At 43.3% G+C, this 27,163-nt stretch overlaps 1 protein-coding gene across 2 annotated transcripts in view; it reads right to left on the bottom strand.

Moving 5' to 3' along the window:
• The window catches only part of LOC147450019 (Major facilitator superfamily protein), a 62,346-nt gene extending 49,197 nt beyond the window's left edge, over positions 1 to 13,149 (bottom strand). The window contains exons 1-2 of one of the 2 annotated variants that reach the window (XR_015189076.1): positions 12,806 to 13,149; positions 12,586 to 12,730 (exon numbers count right to left, since the gene is read on the bottom strand). Coding sequence is in view for 1 of the 2 variants with exons in the window: in XM_086519387.1 (XP_086375513.1) it covers positions 12,586 to 12,730; positions 12,806 to 13,019 (359 nt within the window). In the remaining variant the exon portion in view is untranslated. The remainder of the gene's footprint in view (positions 1 to 12,585; positions 12,731 to 12,805) is intronic. The other variant, XM_086519387.1, reaches the window with a different exon arrangement.
• Between the last annotated feature and the right edge of the window lie 14,014 nt (positions 13,150 to 27,163).

The following is a 27,163-nucleotide window of genomic DNA, read 5'->3' as shown; positions in this document are numbered from 1 at the left end:
GTTCATCTACATTGCATGCACAATCTTTAGAGAAGACAAGATTTTTTTCCTTCACTTTACATGGAATGGGTATGTTCATGGTTTTGTGTTGGAGATGGTTTCAGGAATTTTCAACCATGGAGATTCTTGAAGACGAAAGAAGCAGGACTCTAGACGAAAGAAGCAGGACTCTAGACGAAGTTGAAGCATCAAAGGAGCCACAGAAGACTTTGAGTCGTTTTCGGCGCGGCCCAAAGAAGCAAGCGTTGCAGACCTTTATGAAGTTCAAGTACCGCTCGACCCACACAGCAGAGTGGGCCGGCGATGAGTCCCTTCCAGGATTCCGGATGCTGTTGGCGATCTCCCTCAACGACATACAGTTCGGTATCAGTACCTCACTTTGAAAAGGAGGGGATGTCACGTGACACATCCCAACCCTATGTGTCCGTGGACAAGCTACACCACAGTTGGGTTCAGTCAGTTCAATCAAGTTTAGATTAGCAGTGATCTGGCACTTTTGTGAGTCTATTCGTAGACCGTGCATGCCCAGTCACTTAGAATAGATGCATATCCTCCGATTGCACACAGCATGATCATCAATATTCCCTTCAGAATCCAACAGATTCAGTCAGGGGAATTTTCCAGTGCATTTAGCCTATTTTCCTATTTTTGGTTATTTTCACTTATTATTTTTAAGTGACTTTCCAACAAAAGTAGGTAGGGCAATTTTGCTAAGTTAATATATAAGCAAACCCAAGTTAGCACTTTCTTGCAAAAGAGGCAGCAGGAGCTTCCCGCTCAACAGGCAACTTCTCAGCAGTACCCCTCAAGGACCCCTAGCATTTTCTGTTCCCAGCAACATCCACTCATTTCCCTTGGCGTTTCCTCATGGCAGACCATCGCCATCACACTCAACACCCTAGCGTTAGCAGATTGTTGCCATCGACAGAGATCCATCAGATTTGCTAGCGTTTCCACAAATCAGCCATCTCAGCATTTTTACAAGCATTTCAGCGTTTTTGCTTTGAAGATGCAGATCAGCCTAGCGTTTTTGGCAAGAGACAGATCCAGCCAGCATTTTTTATTCTCAGCCTTAGACATAGCAACAAATCAGCCCCAAGTTGGTTGCAGATGTTCCTCCATTTTCAGCCATAAAAACGCAGCCAAAACAGTCATTTTCAGCCACCGAACAGTCCACGAAAATCAGCAGTTAGAAGACCACAGATTTCAGCCACCAAGTCGTCTTCATCGGCATAGTCCAAGTTGCATCAGTCCATTGCATATGCATTGTACACCTTTGTGCAATCAAGTTAGACCACTCTCGCCGACGAGAGTGGGGCCTTCGGAGGAGGGTTTTACAACCTCTCGGGTGTCGTATCTCTTCTCTCTCCTTCTCTCAGTCTCATTCACTTGCATGCACAATATCCACTCACTTTGTTCGTGATCATAGCATTCTTCATAAGATGGAAAGCTCTCTTTCCCTAAGAACTAAAAGGAACCTTGAGCAATAAGGATCACTAATCTTGAGAAAATACAACATTCATTCCACTGCACCTTACAAGGAAATAGCAAGGTTTTGACGGCAGCCATGTACCTTGTCGGTGATGCCATTAGGTACCACGCATGGCAAGAGGCACAATTGACCACGCACCTAGAGGAAGCCGAGGAAGGCACGTCCCTTTCCTTCAATTGGGCCGACATCCGAGACAAGCTCAAGGCGCGAGTTATGCCACCTCAGTATCTAGCACGGTTGAAAGACGATTGGCGCGGTCTCAAGCAAAATGGTATGCCAGTTATGCCTTTCTCTAATTGTGTTTTGCAGCTCGGCACCCAATTATGCAAATCAGATGATGAGCACAAAGAGGCATTCCTTTACGGATTGGACGAGTATATCAAGTATGATGTCGAAGTACTCAATCCAATAGATCTCAACAAGGCGGTAAGGGGAGGCCAAACAAGCCCTTCTTTCTTGGGTTACCTGTCACTCTTCAAAACCACGATTAGGAATCAACACGCCCAAGTGGACTTGGATTAAGTGCGATTGCAGCAAACAAAAAATTTATTGTGGTTCTTTCCTTGAGTGATACAGAACAGTGCCAAAGCTCTGATACCAATGTAAGGTGCAGCAGAAGTGAATGTTGAACTTTGCTCAAGATGAGTGCTTCGGACTGTGCTCAAGGGTTTCTTTAACTTACGGGAGGGAGAGCCTTCCGTTCCTTTAGTGAGAGTGCAATGATCACAAACAAAGTGACGACACTGTGAATGAAGGTGCTGAGAGAGAGAGAGAGAGAGGAATACGACACCAGACGGTTGCCAAACCCTCCTCCAAGGACCCCCCTCTCTATGGCGAGAGAGGTCTATGCTATTGATTGCACAAATTTGGTACAATGGTCTAGATGCAATGGACTTGCCCACGATGTCGACGACAATGATGATGACAGGGCTAAAATCTGCAAATCTGCTAATTGTTGAATTCTGACACTGTATCGACGAGGGCGCGACGACAAAGCACTAAAAATGCAGATGTTGAAATCTGCGAACAGCGGGCTGAATCTGAATACGCTGGCTGATCTGACCGTACGGCTAGGGGCTAGGGGCGGGATCTGCTGTGTCTAAATGCTGAAAACTGAAAAACGCTGATGTAATGGCTGCTCTGACGCCGAAAAATTGCAAAACACTGATGCTATCTGCAAAAATGCCAAGTCTGATCTGTTGAAAAACGCAAGGCTGATTCTGTTGCAAAAAACGCTATGCTGATCTACAATCTGCTAATGCTAGGGCTGGGATCTAGAAAACGCTGGCTACTGATCTAGAGTCCAGACCGCCAAGCTGTCTTGCTGGTTGAAAACGCGAGGGTCTCTTTCCAGTCTTACTGAGAAGGTGCACTGCAAGTTGTGGGAACTTCTGCTACCTCGTCTACCAAAAAGTGCTAGCGCTAGGTTTCTTTTATAGATGCTTAGCAAAATTGCTCTATCCAGTTTCACAACAAAGTCACTTATTGATAAGAAGTGAAAAATGGATAAAATAGATTTTGTGCATACGAAAAACGCTCATGATGGTTACTGACTGTCATGCTGATGATCATGTTGTGTGCAGCCACAGGATATGCAACTACTCTACGTGCCTGAAGATGCACGGCCTGCACACAGGCTCACAAAGGTCCAGAACACTTCCTAAGCTGACGTGAACCCTGGACCTGAAGTAGCTTGTCCACATGCACATAGGGTTAGATGTGCAAGTGACACTCTTGGAGTGGAACTCTGCGTCTCGTGTGTTGTGCATCTCTTTCAGTTCAATCCTTATTTGAAGTGCTTAAAGTTGTTCAGTCTGTTCTTTTTGTTGGCACGTGGGCCCTCCTTACAATGGTATCAAAGCTGCAATCGTATGCCTTTTTGAAAGTATACCGGTCCTATCAAAGAGCAGCAAGAGCAAGATGGCGCTTCCTAATTTTTCAGAAATTTCTATCAAAGAATCTTCATGTCCCTGCCCCCCACTTACTAGCCACTCGTGTCCTTACCCTAGACTTACTAGCCTACCCCGGACATAATAGCCACTCCCACCCTTAGTCCATCACGCACCGGGCGCGCTCACGTCTTCTCGCTTTCTCTTAAGGGGCATAAGCCTTTAAGAAGCAAGACCACTTGCAAGAGAAGGATCAAAGTTTTTGTTTGAGCCACCATTTTTCTCAGAGGCAATGCCATGAAGTGGTGAATGTCTATAGCTACCAAGCCGCACACTCCAAGAACTTCGCAAGCTTTCAAGAAAATTTTTGCCGAAGTTACATGCCTTGAAACTAAAAGAGGAGGTACGCGAGCCCGGGTTGGGTGATTTTGAGCGGTGCTGCGTGTGTGCAGGTGGAGTGCACAGAGAGAGAGAGAGAGAGAGAGAGAGAGAGAGAGAGAGAGAGAGAGAGAGAGAGAGAGAGAGAGAGAGAGAGAGAGAGAGGCAGTGTTGGTTGCAGGAGAAGAGGCTACGTAAGTTTTAAGAAGTCCAAAAACTCAAGTGATGAGGTTTTTAGGACTCTTCTATTAAAATGTGCCATTTGGCCACTTGGACAATGTGAACCTTTAAAAATAGTCCAAGTGGCCCAAAGGTCAATAAATGAAGGATAATGCATGTACATGCCCAAAATGGTGGGCTAAAAATACATTAAAAATATAGATGCAAAGCTCTCCAGCAAAGCTAATGTTAGGTGCAACGTAAGTGTTTTAAGGATTGAGCTCAAATCTAGTATTCCGCACAAACACAAGGTTACTTTAGTTCACTTGAAAGAACTAAACTGAACTGAATGAAAGAGAAAGACGCAAGAGAGAGAGAGAGAGGGAGAAAAGAGACGACACGGCATGTCGCGTCCCAACCACCCTCAAGGGCCCCCTTGCTTTGTTGCCAGAGCATTGAGCAAGTACTTGCTTCATTTCTTGCACAAAAATGTTGATACAATGATGCTAAATGATGAGACGTTGAGATGCTAATGCTAATGGTTACTTGATGCTAATGATATTGAGTAATGTTGAGGTGTTGATGGATACTTGTTGGAGGTGTTGGATACTGAGAGGCTAAAGACTGGATACTGCGGGTACTTGGTGCTTGGTTCTGTGGGTACTTTAATACTTGGTACTGCGGATACTGCTGGGTATTGAAGGTACTTTGGTGCTAAGGACACGGAGATCCTGATGATCCCTACGCTGAGCTAGGTAGGAGCCAAGCCAAAATACAATGACGATGACGACAACGACGACGAGGGTACTTGTATTGCGGTGTTGTTGAGGTACTAATGGGTACTAGTGGAGATGCTTGGTACGACGACGACGACGAGGCTGTGGGCTGATCTGCTACCGCAGAGAGTGGCGATGGCTGAAAATTGAAAATCGTTGGTGCTGCTAATGGCTGAGGGCTGAATCGATGATGAGGCGAAGAGCGAAAATCAACGATGAGGGTAGGGTTGAATGCTGACTGAAAAACGCTGATGTTGTTGGAACTTGGCTGAAAAAAGCTGATGCAAGGTTGCAAAAACACTGGTATTGCTCGTCCTTGAGAGGCTTTGCTTCTCTGATCCTCTGCCTTCTACTGGCGCCCAAAGGGCTTCTTTTATAGGTCCTTTAGCCATTTGCCCTACCTACTTTTAATAAATGTGTCACGTGACACGTCTAACCCTATGTGTACGTGGACAAGCTACTTCATGACAAGGGTCCAGTTCAGTCCAGTCAGTTTAGCTTAGGAAGTGTTCTGGCACTTTTGTGAGTCTGTTCGCAGACCATGCATGCCTAGGCACTTAGAGTAGATGCATATCCTCTGGTTGCACACAGCATGATCATCAACATTACCATCAGAATCCACCAGGAGCATTTTCCAGTGCATTGAACCTATTTTCCCTATTTTAGACATTTTTCACTTATTATTTTTAAGTGACTTTTGTTGGGAATTGGGTAGGGCAAATGAGCAAGGCAATATAAAAGAAAACCTAGCCCTAGTGTCTGGCAGAAGAGGAGGAAGTGCACAAGCAAGGTACTTTGCGACAGGCATCTCTCCTGCTCTCTCAAGCAAGAACCACCCCCTTAAGCCCTGGCGTTTCAGCCCTAAACCATCAGCGTTTTCAGTCCTAAACTCCAGCATTTCTAAAGCCATCAAACCAACGTTTTTAAAGGCAGCATTCCAACGTTTCCAAGTACAGCAGATCAGCGTTTTAGGACAACAAAAACTAGTGTTTTCATAACCAGCCATTCAGCGTTTTGAAGCCATGCAACTAGCGTATTTGGACAGCAACAAATCAGCATTTTTTCAGCAGCAACTCAGCAGATAGAATCAAAAAATTCAGCAAAGAAAGAAAGGCCGAAAAGAGCTAATTCAGCCAGTCGTCGTCGTCGTCGTCACCGTCGTCTACATACATTGCATCATAGCCTCACGAGTTTGCATCAGCATCTTGTACCAGTTTCGCGCAATCAATCGCATAGACTTCTCTCGCCATCGAGAGAAGGGCCTTCAGAGGAGGGTTTGGCAACTTGTCTGGTGTCGTATTCTTCTCTCTCTATCTCTCAGTCTCAGCACCTGTAAGGTGCAACGGAATGAATGTTTGCGCTTTGCTCAAGATAAGTGCTCCGAACTGTGCTCAAGGTTCCTTTTGTTCTTATGGAAGGTAGAGCCTTCCGTTCTTAATGAGAGAATGCTATGATCACAAACAAAGTGAATGGACACTGTGCATGCAAGTGTATGAGACAGAGATAGAGAGAGAAGAGAGATTTGACACCAGAGACGTTGTAAAACCCTCCTCCAAAGGCCCCACTCTCGTCGGCGAGAGTGTTCTACTTATGATTGCACAATCTGGTACAAACGGTATGCATGAGATTGATGCAAGTCTAGGCTATGTCGGCGATGACGACGAGGACGATGAGACCGACCTAAGGGCTGAAATCTGCAATCTTGTATCTGCTGTCCAAAAACGCTATGGGCTGAAATCTGCGACTAGTCCAAAAACGCTGATTCTGGGACTGTTTCTGTAGGTCTTTGACGCTGAAAATCTGCAGGTTTAGGGCTGAAACAGAAGTTCTTAAGGCTGAAAATTGATGGTTTCTTTTGGCTGAAAACTGATTGTCTTTCTGGCCCGAATATGCTACTTCCTAAGGGGTTGATCTTGCCGGTTCTTTAATGATGAAAACGCTGCATGCTGAATCTGCAAGGGCTGAATTTGGGACCAAAAACGCTGGAGGCTAAAGTTCCCAAAAACGCTAGGAAAGGTCTTCTGCTGGTGATGGCTACTGATGCAAAAACGCTATCTGTTGTGGTCTTCTAGCGATGGTGTGCTGGTGCAAAAACGCTATGTCTGATCTTGCTTCTGGCGAGGATTCGCTAATGAGAAAAACGCTAGGGGCAAGGGTTCTTTTGGCTTGGAGGGAATCCACTAAGGTCTTGTTGAGAAGTTGTCTGCTGAGCTTGGCTCCTGTTGCCTCTTCTGCCAAATAGTGCTAGCTCTAGTTTGCTTATATACAAACTTAGCAAAATTGCCCTACCTACTTTCCAACAAAAGTCAATTAAAAATAATAAGTGAAAAATGTCAAAAATAGGTAAAATAGGCTAAATGCACCGGAAAATTCCCTTGATGGATTCTGATGGGAATACTGATGATCATGTTGTGTGCAACCAGAGGATATGCATCTACACTAAGTGTCTTGGCATGCACGGTCTACGAATAGACTCACAAAAGTGCCAGATCACTTCTAATCTAGACTGATTGGACTGACTAAACCCTGATCATGCTGTAGCTTGTCCACGGACGCATAGGGTTGGATGTGTCACGTGACATCCCCTCCTTTTCAAAGTGAGATACTGGTACCGAACAGTATGGCGTCGAGGGAGATCGCCAACAGCATCCGAAATCCTGGAAGGGACTCTTCGCCAGCCCACTCTGATGTGTGGGTCATGCGGTACTTGAACTTCATAAAGGTCTGCAAAGTCTTCTTCTTTGGGCCGCGCCGAAAGCGACACAAAGTCTTCTGTGGCTCCTTCGATGCTTCAACTTTGTCTAGAGTCGTGCTTCTTCCTTCTTCAAAAATCTCCATGGCTGAAAATTCTTGAAACCATTTCCAACACAAAACCATGAACATACCTATCCCATGTAAAGTGAGTGGAAAACATCTTTGACTTCCTCAAAGACTGTGCATGCAATGTAGATGAACAAAGAGACTGAGTGCCAAATCATTCACCACACACACGCAAAGAATGAGATCGAATCTTTCTCTTATGATCTAGAGCAATCAACTGTGGCCATTCACAGCGGAAATGCCCATGCTTAGCGCTCATACTTTCATGTGCTCTTTCTACGAATGTGTCATGCCAAGGAAGAGACATGGACTGTGACTTCCTTGAATGCATACTTGTCAGTTTTTCATGAAAAATCCGCATACATTCGTGCTCATCCATGAGTGAAACGTGCTCAATGTACAATATGTCATGCCTAGAAAAAGGGATTACATAAAGACACTGACTAAAATACAGGAAACGATCACGAATGAAACACTCGAACAATGCGTGCGTATCAATCATGCGAACACATAATACTTCATGTGAGGGGTCCTTGGACCTAGGCTCGAGAGCCAAGATCGCTTCTTCCTGAATGATCAAATCGTCCTGTGGGGGTTCTTTAGACCTCGACTCGAAAGCCAAGATCGGTTCTTCGTGATTGATCGAATCTACAACGAGGTTAGCTTCGCTAGAAAAAGCATCTTCCATCCACTAACACATCATCCTTGTGAATAATCACATCATCTTCATGCAACGCATCATGCTTGTGAGAAATCACATCTTGATCATGCAAATCATCATGCTTGTCTTTATCATCCAAATCATCATGCTGATCATTGTCAATCAAATCATCATCATGCAAATCGTGTGTGTCATGCTTTGGAGAAGAAGAGACTGAGAGAGTCTCCGTCTCCTGAATCTCTTGCATCTGTGCCGGCACTTGAGAAAAGAGTTGCAAGAACTCTTGCATGTGTCGTTCGCGCTGTTATTGTCTTGCCTTTCTTTCTGCTTCTCTTTCTGCTTTGTCTTCTACGTGCCTGTGATCCATTTCTGCTTTTATTTCTGTGTGTCTGCGATTCATTTCTGCTATTCTTTCTGCATTTCTTGCTTCGCGTTCTAAGTTCCTTTCCATAAACATCAGCTCCAAAGCCTCCATAGGAGTTAGTGCAATCCTTGATGTAGATAGGAAAGGGGAAGGGTCGGAAAAACCTCCTGGTGGGGAAAATTCTTCTTCGCCTCTCTCATGCTCATCACCTCCAAGCAAAGTATCCATTCTACTTCGAGTGATGACCATTCTGAAGTCGTGGGTTCTTGTGGTCTTGGGTTCTTAAGTTCACGAGGAACTTGAGTTCTTGGGTTCTTGAGGTTCTTGAGGTTTTCTTTCGCTTGCAAACCTTGTTTGAGAAGGATCTTCTCTTCACCCGAGTTCTACTCCTTTCTGCAGGCGCACCCCTTGGCGGCCTTGCGCTCACACCAAGGTTGCTTTTTCCCACCTCACGTCGATTGGCCGGGCCACTAAGTGCACGGTCCGCTCTCAATGACTGAAAAGAGACACAAGGGGAGGCTCGACAAGCCCTTCTTTCTTGGGATTCCTGTCACTCTTCAAAAACACGATTAGGAATCGACATGCCCAAGCGAACTTGGGTTCGTGCGACCGCAACAAGCAAAAAAAATTCTTTTGATTCTTGTGGTTCTTTCCTTGAGTGATACAGAACACTGCCAAAGCTCTGATATCAATGTTAGGTGCAGCAGAATGAATGTTTGCGCTTTGCTCAAGATAAGTGCTTCGAACTGTGCTCAAGGTTCCTTTTGTTCTTATGGAAGGTAGAGCCTTCCGTTCTTAATGAGAGAATGCTATGATCACAAACAAAGTGAATGGACACTGTGCGTGCAAGTGTATGAAACTGAGAGAGAGATAGAGAGAAGAGAGATTTGACACCAGAGACGTTGTAAAACCCTCCTCCAAAGGCCCCACTCTCATCGGCGAGAGTGGTCTACTTATGATTGCACAATCTGGTACAAACGGTATGCATGAGACCGATGTAAGTCTAGGCTATGTCGGCGATGACGACGAGGACGATGAGACCGACCTAAGGGCTGAAATCTGCAATCTTGTATCTGCTGTCCAAAAACGCTATGGGCTGAAATCTGCGACTAGTCCAAAAACGCTGATTCTGGGACTGTTTCTGTAGGTCTTTGACGCTGAAAATCTGCAGGTTTAGGGCTGAAACAGAGGTTCTTAAGGCTGAAAACTGATGGTCTTTCTGGCCCAAATCTGCTACTTCCTAAGGGGCTGATCTTGCCGGTTCTTTAATGATGAAAACGCTGCATGCTGAATCTGCAAGGGCTGAATTTGGGACCAAAAATGCTAGAGGCTGAAGTTCCCAAAAACGCTAGGAAAGGTCTTCTGTTGGCGATGGCTACTGATGCAAAAACGTTATCTGCTGTGATCTTCTGGCGATGGTGTGCTGGTGCAAAAACGCTATGTCTAATCTTGCTTCTGGCGAGGATCCGCTCATGAGAAAAACACTAGGGACAAGGGTTCTTCAAGCTTGGAGGGAATCCACCAAGGTCTTGTTGAAAAGTTGCCTGCTGAGCTTGGCTCCTGTTGCCTATTCTGCCAAATAGTGCTAGCTCTAGTTTGCTTATATACAAACTTAGCAAAATTGCCCTACCTACTTTCCAACAAAAGTCACTTAAAAATAATAAGTGAAAAATGTCTAAAATAGGTAAAATAGGCTAAATGCACTGGAAAATTCCCCTGATGGAATCTGATGGATTCTGATGGGAATACTGATGATCATGCTGTGTGCAACCAAAGGATATGCATCTACACTAAGTGTCTGGGCATGCACGGTCTACTAATAGACTCACAAAAGTGCCAGATCACTTCTAATCTAAACTGACTGGATTGACTGAACCCTGATCATGTTGTAGCTTGTCCACGGACGCATAGGGTTGGATGTGTCACGTGACATCACCTTCATTCACGTGTTTATTCCCTTTGTTTGTGATCACTTGCACTCTCTCATTAAAGGCACGGAAGGCTCTCCCTTCCGTGAGTAAAAGGAACCTTGAGCACAGTTCGGAGCACTCATCTTGAGCAAAGTTCAACATTCGCTTCCGTTGCACCTTACAAAATGTCATGTCAAAGTCACTTATTAATAAATTACTTAAGTGTTGTTCATATGCCTATATTGTGCGAGTGAGGGTATGCAACTATGACCTGCCTGATCATGCACGTCCTTCTAGAGGTTAACAAAATGCCAGGCTAGATCCTAAGCTAGCTAAGACTAACGCTAGACTGTAGCAGTAGCTTGTGCACGTGGCGCAAGTGTAGTGCGCACGTGACATCTATGCGTTGGAAACGGTCCTAAGGAGATCAGCAGTGACCTCTAGGCATTTACCTCCAACAATCTCCCACTTAAAAGCCCAAAGAGTCACCTTTAAGCTATATAACTCCCACCATCTGTAGGCAATGCTCATGTTGTGCCTTGAACAGATTTTTGGTAAGAGCATCTGCAAGGTTTTCGTACATGCTGATTTCGATCACTCAGACCAAACCATCATCAAGCATTTGTTTGATAAAATGGTACCGCATATCAATGTGTTTAGTATACGGCGTACGCATGAAACATGGCAATTTTAGCCAAACAAATTGCACTCTGGCTATCACATTCAACCTCAGTAGTAGAGACTGAAACTATCCTCTAAAGTCTAGAGCACCATGAAATAGCACCACCTGCCAGGGTGTAAATGTACCCACTAGTTGACTTGCAGGTATCAACATCACTTGCCATGTTAGAATCACACGCCAATCTTTGGGGCCAATGCTTCATGTTGACTCTTCTCTTCTTTCCTCTCTCCCTATTCAAGTTCAGGTTCTATTTGTGTGTTGCTATTGATTTCTCGCTTTGGGTGTCAAGCTTGTTACAATGGTCCAAATACCAACCTGCCTACCCTGATTCCTTGGAAGATCAAAGATAAAATCCATCGCTATGCTTTCCCACGATTGGTCTAGGATGGGTAAAGAGTGTCTGAGTCTTGCCAACTTGTGCCCGTCAAATTTGACTTTCCTACATACCAAACAAGTACAGACAAATGCATCAACATCCTTCTTAAGCTGAGAACAATACAAGTACTTCTCAAGTCACTTCAATGTCACCTTTATGCCCCTGTGCCCAACAAAAGGACATTCCGTCAACACACCTTGTCTCAAACCACGTATCACGCACGACATGGATTTTAGCATCAAATAACCTTCCCGGATACGTTGTACCCTATCAAAGATGTCTACAAAATCGATATTTGCAACGTATTGCTCAAGCATCTCATCGCATCTTGATACGCATTTTGTACCCATCCTTTGTGCAATTGAGAAGCAAATACCACTTTGGTGACGTAGTGGGAAGCCATTGAGGGGATTGGCTGGAACCCCATCCTGCTCTCTCTCCACGAAGGTCCAGGAACTTTCTCTAAGCAAAGAACCAAGGATTTAAGTAGTAGCACAATCGGGGGTGTTTTTGGGTTAGTGTGATTTTTATCTTTGTCACGTTTATGTCAACCTCTAGGCATGACATTAGTATGGAAGATTTTCATTGTTGCACTAACCATAACTCAAAGAAAAAAAACTCATGTTTGCGTGTTTTGAAGTGTTTCGGAGCACTCTTCCCACTCTCGAAACAGCAAGCTTGCCATTGCCAGTAGGACCGTGCACTTTTTTCAACCAATTTCATCGCTCAATTGTTCACTTACGCTTCTTTTTCAGCACGACGGATCTTGAAGAATGTGCACAGACTACATTGCAACCTCTACATTCCCAACTCCCATACACAACATGACAAGAGGAGGGCACCCTAGAAAATATGCCATTTACCAAAAAGAAGCATCAGCTACTAGACTAGAAAATGAAATTTAGTTAGTAGTTATTGAAGGTGAATGAGTCAGTATTGTGAACAAACATAAGAATGTAAAGGATTTGAAGATGGATGCATTTACATCCAGGACGTACAGCACGATGAGCAATAAGAGCAAGCAATAGTTCAACCTGTGAATTTAGCTTGAAACCAAGATAAGAGACAGTAAACTAACATATGATCCGCCACAATCCCAATCAAGGGGCCAAGAAGGAGGGAGGTCAAGTGCGAGAAGATGAAAAACAAAGCAATGCGATCCCTTTTAAAGCCCTTGTGCGCTAGGAACGACTCTCCATAAATGATTTGAAGGTCCTGGGCAGCTGCAGCATCCAGCTATGTTAACGAAAAATTATGGGCGCTTTAGACACCACGATGTGAGAAATTAGATGACTCACCCAATGCAAGGAAGAAGACGCCCAAAAACTTTCGCTGCGAAGAGAGAAACGAAGCGGGAGGGCAGGAGGCGGGCAGAAAAGGTTTGATATCCTTGTGATCCTTGGTGGACAGCAATCGAGAGCGATAAGAAAGGACGGCCGCCGAGGCAATGAGAATGGCGGGGTAAAGCCACCCAGGACTTCGCCACAGCTCGTCATCGTCCTCTAACGCCATTGCTCTACGAGCTCTACACGACTCTCGCCCCCTGCAGATCCCGAGGCGGGAAAGGTGAGTATAAATGCGCAAAAAGTTTCAGTTTAGTGAGTAGTCTGCTGCCCAAGCAAAACAGTCTGCTTGTTGGCCTGCCCAAAGGGCAAAGGCCTTAGGCTGGTTACACACTCCCTGCCCAAGCTTGGGCGTGCTGGCGTGGATTCCAAGTGGCGATCAGCCGTTAGCTGCACAAAAAGAGGGGCGCCCAAGAAGAGGGACAGCCAAGCTCCCCTGTCCTTCGTTGGGCGGGTTGAGCTCACGTTGCGACAGCACCCGCAACTAGGCGCAACCAATCGGTTACGCAGCAGTCATTGAAATGAGCAGCTTGAATTTAATTAATATTTTAAGTTGGGCAGGCAGGTGTGTAAAGCTCAGCCGCCCACCCCAAAGTGACTATGAGTGCTTGCCCATTGATGTGTAACCGGCCTTAGTGATGCCTTCCCTTTTTTTTTTAGTGAAAATTACTTCTTTAGATCTTGGAAAAGCAAGAAATGTCTTAAGCTATGGTCACAAGAGGCTTAGTTTTCACATATAGCAGCCTACCAAGCCTGACAGTAAACAGCTTTCCACCGGCATAGTGTTGTGGAAACTTGTGACTATGCCTTTCTTGGTGTAGTTTTCAAACTAAGCCCATTACGTGCCCGCCCACCCCAAAGTGACTATGAGTGCCTACCCATTGATGTGTAACCGGCCTTAATGATGCCTTCCCTTTTTGTTAATGAAAATTACTTTTTTAGATCTCGAAAAAGCAAGAAATGTCTTAGGCTGTGGTCACTCGAGGCTTAGTTTCCACAGACAACGGCCTACCAAGCCTGACAGCATGCAGCTTTCCACCGGCATAGTGTTGTGGAAACTTGTGACTATGCCTTTTTTGGTGTAGTTTTCAAACTAAGCCCGTTGCGTGCCGGTGAGTTCTCCTTTCTCTCTCCTGTCTGCACCTCACACTCCCTCTCACTAGAGACTCCTCCCCGTCACCCTTTGAGTTGTCTTACCTGCTGTGGTTAGAATCTGTCGCGAATTATAAAAAACTAAGCCTCGCGTGACCATGTCCTTATTAGTTGATGGACACATTTATAAAGACTTGAGAGTGTAATTGGGAAACGTGGAAAGCTTTTAATAAAGGAGGTTGTTGTAATAATAGGCCTAAGGGGCCCGTAAAAAGACGGGTGAATATATGTTTTTGAGTCGGTGTTGAGACACGCAACGCCCACTGCTTGGGTGGTTAGCAAATTCATGGTGAAATCATCATCGTTAGATCGAGGGTTCAAGCCTAGGCGGTGTGATGGCCCAATATTCCCCCCCGGGTAGTATTCTAAATGGTGCTCATTATTGGGTTTGCGAACTTTGGCCTAACACCGACAGCTGGTGTGAGAATCGTCTCTTGTACATTAAGCAATCCAGTAAACAAGTAAGCATGTGAGGGCACATGGCTTAGCACATGTGGCAAATGAGTTGCACAAGAGTCCAATTTTCCATCCCAATCAGCATGGCTTTTCCACACTTTATGGAGCCACTCTTGACCTTTGGAGAGTTGCCCATTGACCCTTGGGGAAAAAAGGCACCTGTGACCCTTGAGAGGTGCATCCAGCCACTAGCAGGTACTATATAAGTAGTTATTTTCTTGTACACATTTCCAACCCATTATCATTGTATGCATCTTGTCAGTTTATCATAATCAAGTTGAGTGCTCATCACGTTGGCAAAAGCATCCGAAGCACCCTTCAGCTTGATTATCTGCGAACAGAAGATCGAACTGCAATGCAGGCAACCCGAAGTCTTTTTTTATTTTATTCACCTAGTAGCTTTTCATAGCGGAGTTTTTTTTAGAGCTTTTCATGGCAGCGATGTTTTTTACAATATATATATAATGCCACATGGTGGCTTCTGCGTTGAGATACTGCAAAAAGAACCTTGGGCTCACCAAGTAAAGACTTGGAAGATCCGTTTCTTCAAGAATGACTTAGGCTTTCATTTCCGTTGTCGGACTGGGTAGTCAATTGGTCATGTTACTATCCTAGATCTGAGATAAGTATATTAATCCTTTATTGTTGAATTTCTTGGCTCCATAAGGGCTTTCATGAAACACCTCCAATTTTAGTGAGCCAGGGGGACCAATGGTGGGTGACGGAACTTATGAAGTATTCGGTTTCCTCCCCCCATTCAAGTGCTTCTGAAGCTTTGGCTCACTTATGCACAAGCTCGCACGTGATGCCGCTTAGTTTTAGATTGGTCCATACTAGTGCAAGCAGTTTGCCGTGCACTCCTACCGGGAGCTTTACCTTGTCCATCATATCCCATGTCATAGTGTCCCAAGCCTGATCCTTGTTCATTATTTCCACCACAAACTTGGCACTTTAGGCTTCTGCATGAATAGTCGGGTTGAGTATTCCAATTCCACCCTGCTCCCTAGGTCTAACAAACCCACTCCCGTTTTCCCCACTGCCACAGTGTCATGGCTTTGGAAATGTTTTCCCATAAAAAGCATTTCATAGGTTTCAAAAACATTTTCCATTTGCATTTGGACATCTTTCGAATAAGTAAGGGAGCACTATTGAGTTGACAACATTTGCTCTGTTGTGGAAGGGAAGAACCACATAATCCCAGCTTTTCATCTTGCTTCTGATTTTATCCGTAACCAAATGAAACCTTTGCTTGTCAACGATCCCCCCCCCCCCCCCCCCGTCGCTGCCGCCGCCCCCCAGTGGGGCCGCAAGGTGGCGAAGCACTGTTCTTCTAAAGACATTTCTCCCGATTAATCAGATGGGAGAAAATGAGTCATTTTTTGAGAGGGAGATCAATTTTGACTTCTCAATGTTGCATTTGGAGCCCGAGGCGGTGGCAAAAATTTGTATGATCACTATCGTTGAAGCTGCAGAGTGGCTTTTAGGAACATCAAGGAGTCATCAACACAGATTGTTAGGATTAATGAGTTACTAGGTAGAGATTAGAGTTATGTACTTAATGGAGAGAGATGTAACATTCACGAGAGAGAGAGAGAGAGTCACTCAAGTGTGAGTTACCTCTACGAGAAAGCAGCCACTCTATGGCTTTACACTTCAAACAGGAAGTAATTTACAAAGAGCTTAGAAGCCCTTAATGGTCGTCTTGCCCAATTCTCCCTCTAGCTTACACTTCTTGCTTCTTCATCATGTATAGAAGACATCCTTTTATAGATGCAAAGGAGCCTCTATGGGTTGCCCTCTCATATTAGAGGTAGCCGCCCATGTGTAGACGTGTCCACCCTAAATCATGCACCAACCATTGACCATCGAGCATCGGCCATTGAACGCCGCCTACTGGCCACCCACCAGCCATTGACCATTGGTCATGTGTCTATCGGCAACTTTTCGACCACCGCCCGGCCAAGGTATTTTAGTGAAAAGGAATATTCCAGTGAGTGGTTCTTGAACGATGGATTCTCCTCATAACAGGGCCTTACATATGTGCATTTCTAAAATAAGTATTACAAGGGTAAATCATGCTCCATACTTAACAAAGATCTTGGCCAGGAGTTGTTTGTTACCTAGGAGAGAGAGGCCTTGAATGTCCCCTTTCTCAAATATTTTCTTGCGTGTGGTAGCAAGGAGGTGAGAGCCACTTGCAAAGAAAAGAGTGTCCAAAGGAAAGCCTGGTTTGATTGATCTTTGGAGTGTGAAGGCTCCGACTCTATTGTTAAAGAGAAGTTCTAAAAAGCTGCCTGCTCCAAGGGTGTGTACCATCTGACACATATGGGTCCAAAGCCTAGAGCCTTCATTACTTCTTCAATGTACAACCAAGAGACCCCATCATAAGATTTATCAAGGTCGAATTGGAGAAGGATACACTCTGAAGTTTGCATATTCTGCTGACCATCGTTTGTAGAATGTTTTTTTATATTGACCTTCCTTTAATGAAGCCATGTTGGCCCTTCAAACATATTCTCGTATTGTGTTGGAGCCTCTCATTTGTATGGCAGATTGTTTTTGTGTTGTTTGGCGGCCCATGCTTGTGATTTAAAGTTCTTGCACAAGATGCTGAAAATTTCATGGAACCCATCGTCTTCCCTTCTAAAGGCAGGTGAGAAGGCAATCCTTCGGATGACAAGAGCTACATGAGCTTGTGGTTTCGAGTGGAGTGAAGTGATGAACTAGAAACTAGCAGTGCTACCAAGATTTCTATGAGAAACAACCATCACTCAGCCTAACATTATTGATCTCCATTTTACTCTCACCATTTGTAGATACGTTGTTATCCCTTGCCATGAGGACACGACGTCTCCTCATGTTGCTATCTCGCCTCAAGTTATCCATCTATCAGACAAGGTTGTCCTTTATCTCCATTACTTCATGCAATTTCTCTAGGATGGCTTGTCAAAGATTTCATTCATCAAGGTAAGATCAATGCAATTGACATTCCAGATTGCGATGAGAATCTTGTTTGCAACAATTTGAAAATGATAGTAATGCTCTAGTTAAGAACAATCAACAATCTGTGAAGAGTTTTTGGAAATGCCTTAACATCTGCTGTCTGGCTAGTGGTTCCGTCATAAATGATGATAAGATAGGTTATAGAGTGTCCAAAGGTACTTGTCCCATCATCATTCAGGCTAGATGTAAACTTATCGAAGAAGGTCAAATTTTTAGGTTGCTTGGTATTCCATGGGATTCAACGTCTCCTTCAACCACAGATGGATAAGGAAGAAACTGTTATGCTGGAAAAATCATCAGCCTTACATTTTTGCTAAAGTTTTTGTGCTAAATCATTACTTGAAAATTGGTCTTTTCCTCGTCTTGTTGGTCTCCTTCCGAGTACCAATTGAACAAGATCTTCACTCTTGCAAGAAGGTTTCTCTATGAGGGGCTCAAACGAGATAAGTAGATGGTAGAATTCCAAAAGTCTCATGGTAGGTTTGTTGCAGTCCTAAAGAACAAGGACCACTATGAATTCTTAATCTTCAGCACCTCTTCAATAAACTTGCTAGTAAAAGGATCATGAGGGAAGCCTCCTCTACAGATTTTCGAGCGATTCTAATCAAATGGAAGAGCTACTTCACCTCAAGGGTTATAGAGCCTGGACTGAGCTATCTCTTCAAGAAGATTTAACTTCTAATGTTAATTTCACTCCTAGAGGGTCTCACCTTCTATGCAGGTTCTTGAAAGCATGGAACATTTAAAAGATCAGGTGGTCCCCTCCCAAAATCTGGGAATTCGCAGCTCAGTTTTGGCTTTACGACTCCATCTAGTTTGGAAGGTTTGGACTTACACAAGGTTGAGAGCTGTCCAGAAGGGCACATAAATGCTTCAAAGCGCGTCTTAGATGCTTGAAAGAACAAGGACCGCTGTGAATTCTTAATCTTCAGCACCTCTCCAATAAACTTGCTAGTAAAAGGATCGTGAGGGCAGTCTCCTCTACAGAATTCCGAGCCATTCTAATCAAAAGGAAGATCCATTTGCTCCACCTCAAGGGTTATAGAGCCTAGACTGATCTATCTCTTCAAGAAAATTTAACTTCTAATGCTAATATCACTCCTAGAGGGTGTAACCTTGTATGCAGGTTTTGGAAAGCATGGAACCAAAAGATCAGGTGATCCCCTCCTAATATTTGGGAATTCTCAGCTTAGTTTTATCTTTAAGACTCCATCTAGTTTGGAAGGTTTGGGCTTACAGAAGATTGGGAGCTATCCAGGAGGGCACATAAATGCTTCAAAGCGGGTATTAGATGCTCAAAAGATGTGTAAAAAGAGGGAAACTTCCTTTTGAAGAACTCTCCAGATCACCCAAGGGTGTGCAGATTTAGTCTTAACAAGATGTTTCAAGTTTCAAGACTGGCTGCAAAGATGTGCCAAGGGTCATACAACTTATCTCTCCTAGATTTGTTCTCACACATATCTTGCTAAATATTCTAAATGCATTATGGAGCCAAGTCTTGTTAGAAAGCTTAATCTCAAATGGGATTTGTCATGGAATGCCAAGCAGTGGAGTTACAGATCCAAGTGTCTTTGGGCTTAGCCACTTAACGTAGAGCACAGCTGTCTCATGTGGCTTGTCCTACACCTAGTGGTCTAGTCAGGTGCAAAAGTGAAGAAGCAGGGGATTGCTAATGGTATTTGCCCAAGGTGCAAGTGCCATGAAGAATCTTTGATTCACCTTTTTGTTCAATGTGAATTCAACATATTGTTCAAATCAGAGCTTCAATTTTTTTTTGGTGTTGATGGTTCAAAGCGTAACTACAGATCCCTTTTGTTGAGGGAATGCAATTTTGGTGATGTACCCCTTTGGACCTACCTCGGAGGTGTTTCTTTGTGGCATATTTGGGTAGCAAGGCATAATGCCCTTTTTGGGAGATCTTACTCCCTATCTGCAATACCATTGTCTGCCAGATTTATTGAGAGCTATGAAGGAAATTTATGGTTGTATCAGTGAAGCTGCAACTATGGAATTTAAAGACCTCCAAACAACCGTTAGATGGAAAAGATGGAGAGTTTCCATCCTCTCATTTTATGTACCCTCTAGAATGTATCTGATTATGAGATATTTCTCAATTTTTTAACCTTTTGATGTATAGCTCTATAGATTTATCTTTGTTAGCTAGGATTATCCCTTTCCTTCTTAAGGGGTCTTTGAATTTTTTTTCCTTATTTCAATACATTCAGTTATTTCTCCAACAAAAGTGTTGTCATTAATGGAACGTGTCATGTAAAAGTTATAGCATGGAACGAGGCCTCTATCAGCCCTACAATTTGGAACGAGGTCCCTACCGGCCACTATAGTATAGATAGCGGAAGAACTTTTAACATTGTAGGAATAGTCTCAACAAACCTCATAAGTCTATCTTTATGTGTGTGTGGTGTGTTGCTTATGTGTATATTAAAAAAAATGATAAGCAAAAAATTGCTAGATGACAAATGTGTGCCCGTCAATAGGCTTTTATGGATAAAGGTTATGCTTCAAAGGAAATTTTTAAGCATCTGCATCATACAAGGGTCTCACAAGCAATCAAGCGGGTTATGCTTCCCTCAGGTGCTTGGACTTCTTTGAAGCAAGAACTTGCTAATGCTATGGTTTTGTATTGTCGACAAGTGTTTGCTGCTCCTTCTCAACCATCTTCAACTACTTGCCAAGCGCGTCAATATCTAACCAACCCAAATGATTTCAAATTAAACTGACCATTTAATATGGGATAATAAACAGGAACAAGGGTTAGAATATAGACATGTGCTTACGGATCTATTTCAACACGGGGCCAATGGTAAAGGGGCCCAAATGAGAGATGGTATGTCAAAGAGCAAGGTTAACTAATGAAGCTTAAAATACCTTAGGGTTAACTTCATTAAAGACCTCCAATGGTTAGTGTTAAAAGTCCTTTGGCCTTAAGCAAACTAGGGCTGAGCTTGAGGTGGGAACCTGACCTAAACTTAAGCAAGCTAGGGTTGTGCTTGAGGTGGGAACCCACCTAAACTTAAGCAAGCTAGGGCTGTGCTTGAGGTGGGAACTCCACCTAAGGTGCTTGTCATGCTTGATGACTAAAGTACTTGAGATACTTGTCACATTTAATGAGGAAGTTGCTTGAGAAGCTTCCTATGCATTGGGGGTATCAAAAAGAGAACCTACACACTTAATGAGGAAGTTGCTTGAAAAACTTCCTATGCATAAAAATCTCAAAGTTAGGGGAATTCTAAAAGAGCACATGGGACACATGTAGACTCTTACTAAGCTTAACCACATGGTGTGCTTGAATGCTATTGGTTGGGCTAAAGAGGGGTCCAATGAGCTTCTACTTCCATCTAACAAATATCTAGATATTTTCAAAGCTCTCTCTCTCTCTCTCTCTCTCTCTCTCTCTCTCTAAGGAGTAAGGAGGACACTTGTCAAAAGACTACCCATGTACTTGACTGCATGCTGCATGTGATTGGCTAAGGGGAGAGGGGTCCAATGAACTTGAGGCATGTGGAAAAGCTACCACTCGCCCAAATCAACGAGATGGGGTGCTAGGGGGAAATACACCATCTCACACACTCATTTGGTACACCATTCTCACTTGGTGAAAGTTGAGGAACACCACCTCCTTCTCCAAGCTTGTGAGAGTGAAAGCCTACACTAACCTCTTGGCTATGGAATGCAAATCCAACCAAGAGTCATGCTTCAATGCTTAAGCTTGCCATCTTCTGCATCTTCATTACTATGCTATTATGTATGCTAGCAAGAAGAGTAATGATAAGTGAGGAACTATTTCTTTCTCTTATGGAATGTTTCTTCTTCCTCTTTCCTATCCTCATTCCCCGCTAGCTCTCTCCACCTTCGAAAGTTTTTTACACCTTGAAACTGAGGCTTGGGATAGTTAATGCTTTCTTTAAGTTTATGTTATGCTTGTGATGCATGAAGCTTTCCATCTTCATTCCATCACGTAGGTCACAAGGAACACAAAGATTGTATTGTACCAAGTCTCTCTTGACGGGAGAAACTATAATACAAATGCCTATTGGAGGGGGGACCGGCTCCATATGAATCCGGTCCTCAACTATTGTCATTTTCTCTAAACTCTCTCTCTTGCAAAAGTATTATTCATGCCAAGTTAACTAAGTACCATGTTTATGTTGCTACCATCAAATAAGTTCACCCGCTATGCTCACAAAGAATCTCTCAAAAGTGCTTCACCTAATTTCCTAATTCCGCTACGCTCAAAGTTCATAGGCAATTTCCATTACATTGGTATCAGAGCATTTGGTTTCTCTTTTCTTGCTTAAGAAGAGAGGTCCTTAAGTAGCCTATTAATGGTTGTTTTTGTTAATTATATTAGGGTAAGTGGGTTTGGGATCTATTATCGGTTTTGTTGAGCCCACTATGTGGGGTATGGTGCACACCTCGGGAGCTTTGGTCTTAATAATGGAATCTTTTTAGACTTGCCTACGGCTTTACCATTATTGAGCCATAAGAAGTCCGAAAGGAGCTATCCCTCGACAACTTTGCTATGTTAGACTCACTCCACTACTCTCTATAATTAACCAATTCGAGCCGTGGGTGTAGATAATTAAGTGCTTATTTTCAAAGGCTAAGAAGAGTAGCAACTAAGGTTTTGAATTGCCAAAGCATACACTAAGTAAACACATAAGTTTAATTAGCATGGCTGACAATAACCAAAAGAGTAGAATGAACATAGATAACTTTGATTTTGCACATGAAGATGCCAATGATGATGCCCCCATGTTTGTTAATTATCTTGTCACTAGGTTGCAACAAGCTATGGGCAACCCCACTTTGCAAGCCGAAGTTACTCAACAACTTCATGCTTATGGGATTTCCTTTCCTTTCCAAGAGGAGAGAGAGCTTACGGGGCCTCTTGAAGAGACCCCCAAAAGAAGACTCTCTGCCATACGAGAGGAGGAATCCAAAGATCAAGAAAGGAATTAATCCCTAAATTCCTCCGAAGATGTGGCTCCACGAAGAAGGCGGACTAAAAGATCGCCAACTCCTCCCAAGAGGATACGGTTAACACATAGTCCTTCTCTTTGTCACTCTAAAAGGGAAGAGAGGAAACCAAGGAAGAAAAGGGCAAGAAAGATGTCACCGTCTTCTCCTTCTTCTTCAACTTTTCTCCTCTACCGATGAAAGCTATGGCTATTCTCCTAGAGAATTTAAGAGGGGAGGACATCGCAAATCTTACCCTGCATGGCGAAGGTCACAAAAGCTCAAGAAGTTCAAAGAGGGAGGAAAGAGTATCTTTTTTCTCACCTATGATGGCACCTTTGGTGCTACCGACAAAGTATTGGCCTTCATCCAACAATTTGATGCGGCCTTTGGAGACGAGGGCTTCATGGAGTCCTCCAAGCTACGCCATGTAGCTATGCACTTTCAAAAATCGGCTCGTCAATGGTGGGCTAGCCTTCGTGGCAATGGCGAAGCCCCAAAGACATGGAAAACTCTACGAGTTTCCATCATGAAGCAATTCCTTGCAAGCGATGCAAAGGACAAAGTGCTCATCGAATGGCGGAGTTTAAGGCTTCTCTCTCATGAGTCTATCCACAAATATGTGGACAAGTTTTGGGATTTACATCTCAAGGCTACTTCTTTCAAAAGATAGACTTTGATGAGCAAAAACAACAATTCTGTGCGGGATTACATGAAGAGATGGCCGAGTATGTCAACTCTCAACGGCCTGACTCTATCAGTGAAGTAATACACCATACCATGGTTGCTTCATGCATCAATTTTGAAAAAGGGGTTAGACGGAATGTCAAACCCATGGAAAATAAAGACAAAAGTGATGCAAAGGGAAAAATTAATGCCCAATTTTTTTCCCACGGCCATTCCAACAACAACAACAACAATTGGTCCAAGGAGAAAGGAGTTTACAAAGGTAAAAATAAACTCTCTCATGAAGAGCTTGAAACTTTTTGCAAGGATCACAAATGTTTTAAGTGTGGGGAGCAAGGACATGGCTATTGTTCTTGCCCCAAAAGAAATGCTCGCAATGAGATTCCTAGAGCTTCCACTATCCAAGCTCCAAAAGAGGATACTCATTGCAAAGGATCACATCTCTCCTATGCTTGAGGAAAGGTAAGGGAGCATGATTCCTTCATCTTGTTTGACCATGGTTCTACTCTCAACTTCATATCAATGGAGTTGGCCACCAAGTTGGGCATTCAAGCTTTGAGATGGGAGATGTTGTAAATGTCGATGCCGCTTTCAAGGGACATCAAGCCTCCGTTACTCCCTTGATTGGGAAGTTGAGGCTTCATGTCCAAAGCTATGTCGACAAATAAGACTTCTTAATCTCTCCTCTCCAACGTGAGGATGCTATCCTAGGGATACCATGGTTCAACCGCATGGCAGTCAACATGAAGTTCCCTGAAAGCAAAATCTACTTCACCTACAGAGAAAAGAATATGTATATACATGCTAATGAGTCTGGTCATACTATACCACTTGTAAATCCTCTAGCCCTTGATAAATCAATGAAAAGCTCAGTTTTTGCGTACATGATTTTTTTCAAAGAATCCCTAAAAGGTCCTAATGTTTCATCAAAGGTGAATGGTAGGAATCAAGAAGAGTTAGACTTGTATAAATTTCTAAAAGGATTCCAAGATGTGTTCATTGATGATATCCCTATGGAATTACCTCCAAAACGAGGGGATGATGACCATCAAATTGAGCTCCTATCAGGAAGCTCACCGCCTAACAAGCCTCCCTATCGAGTTTCACAAGCTCAACAAGAGGAGATCATGAGGCAAGTACAAGTATTGGTAGACAAAGGAATGGTGAGGCCTAGCTCCTCTCCCTTTTTCGCTCTAGTCCTTTTAGGGCAAAAGATGGTACATACCCCATGTGTGTGGACTATCACCCACTAAACCATATCACTATCAAAAAAAGATTTCTTGTACCTCGGGTAGAAGATCTGTTTGATAAGCTACAAGGCTCTACCTACTTCAGTAGGATTGACCTTAAAACTGGCTACCATCAAATAAGGATAGTGAATGAAGATATCGTAAAGACCATGTTTCGTACAATGTTTGGCCTTTATGAATATCTACTCATGCCTTTTGGCTTGATTAATGCAACAACTACATTCAATCGATTAATAGAGAATATTTTTAGACCCTATCGCAAATTCACTAGAGTGCTCTTTGATGATATCATCATCCACTCCAATCCTTGGAGGAACACAAGCAGCATCTCCTTCAAGAGGTTCAATACTTAGCTCATATTATCTCTCGAGATGGTATCCGTATGGATCCATCAAAGTTGGAGGTAATAAAAGCATGGCCTAATCCAAGGAAATTACATGAGCTAAGAAGCTTTAGTGGTATGTGTGCATACTGACGCTTCATAGCACAATTCTCTCAAATAGTAGGACCATTACATGACTTAACAAAGAAAAACCTTAAGTATTCATGAACTCCTAAGGAGCAAAGTGCTTTTGACAAGCTCAAAGAGAAGCTTATCTCCCAACCAGTCCTTATGCTTCCGGATCTCTCAAAGCCATTTGAGGTCCAATGTGATGCTTGTGGTGATTGCCTTGGAGTAGTCTTGCTTCAAGAAGGGCATGCCATAGCATACGAGAGCCGAAGGCTCAACACGGATGAACGGGTCTTAGGCATTTATGAGAAAGAGATGTTAGCTATTCTACATTCCCTAGACACATGGAAGCACTATCTATTGGGGACTCCATTCATCTTACAAACATACCATCAAAGTCTCAAGTACTTCATGACGCAAACAAAGCTTTCCGAGACAAACAAATGAGGTGGGCAAATTTTCTTTCACAATTTAATTTCCATATTGCTCACATTGATGGTAAGCACAATCAAGTAGCTGATGCACTTTCACGACAACCAAAAGTTAATGTTGTGTCAATAGCAACTCACAATGATCTATCTTCTATGATAGATGAGTATGCTACTGACCCTGACTTTAAAGACATAATGTCAGCCCTTGCTTTGGGGAAGAAAGAGGAACCATTCACCTTGCATGATGGTTATCTTCTCCATGGCAATAGGCTATGTGTTACCCACTCCCTTCGTGAGAAATTCGTGTATGAATCCCATGCTCCTCCCTATGTGGGGCATAGAGGTATTCAACCTACTCTTCGAGGAGTAAAGACGTACTTTTATTGGCCTACCATGAAAGTGGACATACAAGAGTATGTTTCAAAATGTGCAGTATGCCAAAAGACCAAGTATGATAGAGGGAAGCAACCTGGATTACTCCAGCCATTGCCAATTCCTAATTCACCATGGGAGAGTATATCCATGGATTTTATCTTTGGATTACCAAAATCTATCCATGGGAATACAGGAATATGGACAATAGTCGACATGTTTAGCAAGCAAGCACACTTTATCCCTGTCAAGAAGACTATTAAGGCACACCAAATGGCAACTCTCTTCATATCCCAGATTTTCAAACACCATGGATTGCCAACATCCAGTGTGTCAGATAGAGATCCTAGAATGACTTGTAATTTTTGGAAAGGTCTCTTTGAAAATCTAGGTACAAGATTGAATTTCTCTTCAGCCTATCACCCACAAATGGATGGCCAAGTGAGATAGCCAATCTTACGATTCTTAATCTACTAAAGACCTATGTTACAAAAGTAGATCAACGCTCACAATGGGAAAAGTACTTACCTCTTGTAGAGTATGCGTATAATAATACTATCCATACTTCTACAGGAAAAGCACCTCTTGAAATCATATAAGGAAGACATAAAGGTTCCTTGCTACTTAAAGTACATGGGAAGATCTTCGCTGCCGATGAGTATAGCCGTGACCTGCAAACATCTTTTCAAAAGATTAAGGAGGCTATATCCATCTCCCAACTAAGGCAAAAAGCTGCTGCTGACAATCACAGAAGGGCCTTAACGTTCAAAGAAAATGATTGGGTCTTACTTAAGTTTCCTAAGGCTTGATTGAGGCAAACGACGGGCAAAAATCCTATGGGCCATCAAAAGTATTATGCTAAACTAGCCAAAAGATACTATGGTCCTTTTCAAATTTTGAAGCCAATCAATGAGGTGGCTTATCAACTGAAGTTACCTAACCATTGGCTCATACACAATGCTTTTCATATGAGCCTACTCAAGCCCTACAAAGGGGAGCCTCCAAATGAACCATTTATTGAAGACCCTCCCGAAATCGAAGATCAAGAAGAGGTACTACAACCCGAAGCTATCCTTTGGCATGAAGACAAGGTACTACGACATGGTAAGATTATCCGACGGTATCTTATTAAGTTCAAAAATTATCCTTTTGAAGATGCTAGATGGATGCAACTTGCAAGGAATCCAGCTTAAGGATAGTATGAACCTTGTGAACGCTTACAATGCTACATTAGAGTAACCAAATGTACATGTTTCTTTCAAATGATCAATTTTTTTTTCTTATAGGACTAATTCTCTCTATATTGTGCACAAATTTAAGTAGTATGCATACTAAGACGTCTCTCAAACACCATGTAGAATTTTTCACTCTACTTGGGAGGATGACATGGACTAAAGAGCAGACATGCTTGCGGCAGCTATGTCTCCCAAGCACCAAATGGATTAGTCATCCATCTTGGAATGATGTCGTAGGGTAAAAAGGGATCCGCTACCCGCTAAGACAAATTGACTAATGACTATGACTTTATCTCTTT

Source organism: Adiantum capillus-veneris, chromosome 9 (genome assembly GCF_014529385.1).
Source record: "Adiantum capillus-veneris isolate H3 chromosome 9, ASM1452938v2, whole genome shotgun sequence".
Lineage (NCBI taxonomy): Eukaryota > Viridiplantae > Streptophyta > Polypodiopsida > Polypodiales > Pteridaceae > Adiantum > Adiantum capillus-veneris.
Note: the sequence above shows the minus strand (reverse complement) of the source record. Positions and strands in the feature narration are given on the sequence as shown.